Here is a 5,424-nt window from a genome sequence, read left to right as displayed (position 1 = left end):
CGATCGCCGACACAGGCGCACAATTCCTGAACCTTTCAGCGTGGCGGAGAACGTGGACGAGAAAGCAGCGCGACGGCGCAAGGCATTGGCGGAAGAGCGAGTCCGTCGTGAGCTCGAGGAGTGCACTTTTGAACCGGCGACGAACGCATCGCGAAGAAGCTAGTATGTATTACACTGTACAAGTACGATATAATCGCTGATTTGTCCGCCACGACAGTCGCTCAACGCACTGCCGGTGCTAATATTGAAATCCCGGCGAACGCGATTGCCGCCCGCTTCTCCATCTCGTTCGCGTCGACGTCTAACAGAGCAGCACCGGCACGTTCGCACGCTATCGACGCGCACGCGACCCCTCTCGCGATGGCTATCAGCAGACTTGCGCCCTCCGCCAGTGCTCCCACCGCGCCTCCAACGAGCGCGTCACCGGCACCGACGAGAGATACAACGTCCGCTCTCACCGCCGGAACGTGCGTGTGTGTCGCTCGAGAAACCTCGCCGTCGCTCGGCGCGCTGGAGACGACCACACCAAGCGGGCCGAGAGTGAGGACTACGTGCTCGCATCCGGCAGCTAAAACCGTGCACACGTCACTCGCGAGAGCATCCAACGCCTCGCTTGCGTTCTTAAACTTGAACTCTGGGTTGAACGGACACGGCGACATGGGTGATCCCTTCGCCCATCCCCGACGAACCCCGTTTGCGAGCTCTCGAAGCTCCGCGGCGTTGGGCGAACAAAACGTCACTCCACGGAGCGGTCGAGCGGCGTCGTCAACTCCGCCTCCCAAGATCCGCGTTGACTTTTCCACGCTCACTGGTTCGTACCAAAGCCACTTATTGAACTTTCTCGCCATCTCTTTCACCGTCTCGATCGCCTCTTGACCGAGATTACCGTCTAAAACCATCCCGCGCGCGTCCCGGCACGCGTTCGCCTGCGAGGCGCACCACGCGCTGTCCACCCCCTCCTCGACGATCTCCACGTCCGCGACGCACGCCGCGATCTCTCCATCACCATCCAGCACCGCTACGACGCGCGCCGTGCGTCCACCCTTCACTATTCGCACGCCATCGTCGCCTCCGCCGCGCGCCCGTCTCGACCACTCCTCGAGCGCCGCGTCTCCATCCGCGTCGTCACCCACCGCGCTCACCAATCGCGTCGACGTCCGCGCGCTCGCGGACGCGAAGCGCGCAGTAGTGATTCCACGTCCATCACCGCACCGTGGGTCAACAAATTGCCGACGATGGGTTCGTGACCATTCTGTGCCGCAAGCGCGATTGCGGTGAGCCCATCACTCGGGCGGGTCGCGTGCACGTTTGAGCCATGACCGATGAGAAAGCGAACAATTTCTGCGTGACCTCGATCACTTGCCTGGATTATCGGATCACATCCATCAGACGTGTTGACTACAGCCCCGTTCTCAATGAGCAATCGAACGATATCGAGGGAACCGCGGTCTGCGGCGAAGGCGATTGCGGAAAAGCCGCGAAAGTGCACGCTCTCATCGCAGCGTGTATTGACGTCGGCACCGTAATTAATGAGTGCTCTTACCAAATCGATCTTGTCCGCCATGCAGGCAGCCATGAGACCCGTCAATCCACGCATCACGCGCTGCTCGTCACTCGGATTGACGCGCGCATCGAACGCGCCGTTGACGTCAACCCCGTGTTGAACGAGACAGTGCACGACTTTGTCGTGTCCCGCGTAGCATGACTTGACCATCGCGTTCACAGCAGTAGACGATGTTGAATACGTACCCGTGCTCTCCGGCGACGTCGGCGAGATGAGTTCATTCACGAAAACATCCGCGAGTCCATTCTCTACGGCGAGCGATATCGGCGTATGGCCGTGCTTATTTCTGACGTGCACATCTGCCTTGGCGTCGAGAAGTAGTTTAATGATATCCACGTCTCGCTCTCCCACAGCCTCATGGAGCGGGGTGTCCCCATTTATCGTTTGCGCGTGCACGTCGACATCCTCGGCTTCGAGAAGAGCGCGGACGAAACTTGATTTTCTGCGCCGTACCGCGATGTGGAGCGCCGTCACGCCTTGTAAATCATCCGCGTTCACGCGCACCCCCTTGTGAAGAAGCATTCGAACGATATTCACGGTGGAACACCAACGCACTGCGACCATGAGCACGGAGCTTCCATCCTTGCGCGTCGCGTCCGCGTCCGCGCCCGCGTCGAGCGCGCGTCGCGCGATTCCCTCGTACCCCCCCCGCGCCGCCGCGTGCAGCGCCGTTTCTCCACAGAACCCAACCACGGGCACATCCCACGTCCCCACCCCCCCTTCCGACGTCTCCACGCACGTCTCGCACCCCCCCGACGCGGCGACGTACGTCGCAATCGGGATCTCGAACGAGCTCGGGAGCGCCCGTCGTAATCGCTCGCGCGTCCGCGCGCACCGCGCGCACGTCTCCTCCGCGCGCTCCCCCGGCAAATCGATCGCGTCGCCGAGATCGACGTCCTCGAACGCGACGACGACCGCCTTCCCACGCGCGCGGCGATCGTCCGTCGCGCCCATCGGCGTGACGCGATCTGGGCACCACGCCCGTCGACGCGATCGAGGCACCACGCCCGTCGACGCGTGCGTCCGTCCGTCGTCGACGCCGCGTCGACGCCGCGCGCGTCGACGCGCCGACGCCGCGCGCGCGATCGTCGCGACCGACGATGCGCGCGGTCGCGTCGACGCGTCGTCCTCGGCATCGGCGCGTCGAGCGAAAACCAGAACGATGCGACGATGGGGCGCGTCCCATCGCCCGTGCGTCGTCGTCGAAAAAACGACCCTCGCACGCGCGGTACCGCGCGCGCGGTCGCTTCGAAAGCGTCGCGAGGGATGGTAAACGTCCACGGCGCGATCGTCGTCGCGATCGATCGAGGCGGACGACGTCGCGTGCGATCGATGGGTGAATGCGATGGGACGGCGATGGGACGGGCGGTCGATGCGCTCGATCTAGGGTTTAGCTCGAGCGTCGAGTTCGCGAACGAGGGTTTTCCGATGCGTGGCGTCGGCGCGATCGATCGTCCTCGACACCGCGTTCGCTCGCGCGCGATGACGCCCGCGCTTCGCCCGCGCGTGGACATTCGCGCGTTCGGCGCGCGCGGGAGCGGACGCGGTGCCGACGCGACCGTGGACGCGTCCACCGAGGTGGTTTCTGCAAAGGATGGATCGTCAGCCACCGCGAGTGGTGGGCGAGGGACGGACGGGGACGGTGACGCGCGCGCGCGTGGGATCGGGTCCGTGGTGACGCACGCGTACGATAGAGCGACGATGTTGGCGATGCGGACGTCCATGGGGGCGAGCGAGCTCCCGGTGGAGCTGAGCGCGTCGACGATCGAGTGCGTGCTGAACGACGCGAACGAAGCCGTCGCGCGCGCCGAGGGGAGCGTCTGGGGTAAAGGACATAAAGACCCTGGGAAGGAGAAGGATAAGGCGGTGATGCAGGAGACGGAGACCGTGGCCGCGGCGAGCGAGCGACCGGCGACCGCGGCGCCGGGGCAGAGCGTCGGTCCTCTGGACGTGGATAAGTCCAAGCGCGTCGCGCGCGCCGCGTGCAACAAGCTCTCGGACGATAAAGTCGAACGAGCGGTGGCGCAGTTGAAGGATTGCGCGATGAATGAGATCGAGGTGGCGAAAACGTTGGCGAGCGCCATCGTCGATCGGTGCGTCTCGGACGAGCGCGCGGCGAACGCGTGCGCCGAGCTGTGCGTCAAGGCGAACGCGTTGGCGCCCAACGCGTATTTGATCAACAACGGCGCGTCGAGCGCGTCGTTCAAGTCCTTGTTCCTGAGCGCTTTGCAGGACGATTTCGAGGCGGCGGAGCTGGCGAGACAGACTCTCGCGAAATCGGTCGCGGACCGATTCGAGCGCGAAGCCGCGGCGAAGAAATTGAAGACGCGCGCGTGCGGCGCGGCTAGGACGGTCGGCGCTCTCTACGTTCGCGGTTTCGTCGGCGAAGGCGTCGTTCGAGCGATCGCGGATGAGCTCATCGGCGAATCTGGGACGACGCCGAGCGAAGATTACGTCGACGCCATGTGCGGTCTCCTCGAGACGTGCGGCGCGGTTTTGGATAAAAACATGAAGAAGGTTGTCGACGCCTACGTCGCTCGGCTCAACGTCTGGGGCGAATCCGACGAATTGAACGCTCTAGTTCGATTCGCGTGCCGAGACGTGATCGAATCGCGCCTGACGGGGTGGAAATCGAAGAAGACGGCGTCCGCGGATGACTCGAAAAAGTCTTCCCATTCCGTCGCGGATGCGCTCGCGAACGCGACGCCCGCCGTTTCCGATGAAATCCTGTTCCCGGAGGGACCGAAATCGACGAGCGCATCGTTCGCGCCGTTGCGCGGTCCATACGCCGCGCCGGCGGGAACGACGACGTTTCCCACCGCGGCGAACCGCGCCGCGCTCGAGGCGAAACTCCGGAGCGACGCCAAGGCGCGCGCCGAGGCCAAGGCGGAAGCCGCGGCGGCCGCCGCCAGCGGCGCCGTCCCGTCGAGTTCAAACTACAGCGCCGAGCAAGCGGATCAAAAGATCGCATCCTTCGTCGACGAGTACTGCCAAGTCGGCGACGTCAGCGAAGCTCTGTTGTGCGTCTCCGACGTGATCAAACGCACGAGCGACGAGGAGGCGACGAAGATGAACGTCGCGCGCGCGCTCGTCGATCGCGTCGTCAACGAATCCACGGTGAAGACGGCTGATTTGGTCGCAAAATTGCTCGCCGCGCTCTTCACCGACGGTGGGTTCGACACGTCCACGCTCGAGCAGGCGATCGGCGACGTCGTGAGCGTGCTCGACGACATCGCGATCGATTGCCCCATGGCGCCCAAGCTCTTGTCGAAAGTGGTCGCATCCGTCGTCGCCGCCGGCGCCGTCGCGCTCGATTTCATCACCGCCGCCGGAAGCGGCATCGAGGACGTCACCGTTCGCCGCGACTTTGCGGGCGCCGCCCTCGTGGAGCTCCGCGCGGCGAAGTTCGCCGGCTTGGTCGCGGGCGCGTTGGAGATCAAAGAGTTCGCCTCCACGACGGACGACGGCGTCGACACCGTCACGGAGTGGTTGGAGAAGTTAAACTTGCGCGATTTAGTGGCGTAGTGTGTCATCGATACCGTCCACGATCGAAGAGGAGACGCCCGCGCGTCGGCTCGCGCGTCCGACGTCTCGCGCGTTCGAACCGCATCCGCCGACCTCGCGTCGCCGCCTCCATCGTCGCCGCGATCTCGCACGGCACCCCGCGGTGATCCCACGCACGGTCGCGCTCGAGCAGTTTCCATCGCCCCCGTCGTCGTCGTCGCGCGCGCGCGCGTCCACCGGCTCCGCCGTCGCCCGTCGCGCGCCCACCGCGTCCACCGCGCGCGTCGCGCGCCCACATTTTTGCCCACCGACCTGGAATCCCGCGGTCGCGCCCCGGAACCCGCGGTCGCGGTCGT

The 5,424-nt window shown here is 64.8% G+C and overlaps 3 protein-coding genes across 3 annotated transcripts; 2 read left to right on the top strand and 1 right to left on the bottom strand.

Moving 5' to 3' along the window:
• Positions 1-163, top strand: OT_ostta01g01620 (unnamed product; the record flags this gene model as incomplete). Its single annotated transcript, XM_022985276.1, has 1 exon — positions 1-163. A coding segment is annotated over one exon (163 nt), but the record flags the coding sequence as incomplete, so codon positions are not given.
• Positions 164-221: 58 nt separating this feature from the next.
• Positions 222-2,518, bottom strand: OT_ostta01g01610 (unnamed product; the record flags this gene model as incomplete). The annotated part of the gene is made up of 2 exons (XM_022985275.1): positions 222-1,111; positions 1,183-2,518. The coding sequence occupies 2 exons, from the start codon at positions 2,516-2,518 to the stop codon at positions 222-224; spliced, it is 2,226 nt and encodes a 741-aa protein (XP_022838172.1).
• A 528-nt stretch (positions 2,519-3,046) lies between these two features.
• OT_ostta01g01600 (MIF4-like, type 1/2/3) lies at positions 3,047-5,089 on the top strand (the record flags this gene model as incomplete). Its single annotated transcript, XM_003074173.2, has 1 exon — positions 3,047-5,089. The coding sequence occupies one exon, from the start codon at positions 3,047-3,049 to the stop codon at positions 5,087-5,089; it is 2,043 nt and encodes a 680-aa protein (XP_003074219.2).
• Positions 5,090-5,424: the final 335 nt, after the last annotated feature.

This window comes from Ostreococcus tauri, assembly GCF_000214015.3.
Source record: "Ostreococcus tauri WGS project CAID00000000 data, contig chromosome 01, whole genome shotgun sequence".
Classification (NCBI taxonomy): domain Eukaryota; kingdom Viridiplantae; phylum Chlorophyta; class Mamiellophyceae; order Mamiellales; family Bathycoccaceae; genus Ostreococcus; species Ostreococcus tauri.
The sequence above is the reverse complement of the archived record's forward strand: the minus strand, read 5'-3'. Positions and strand labels throughout refer to the sequence as shown.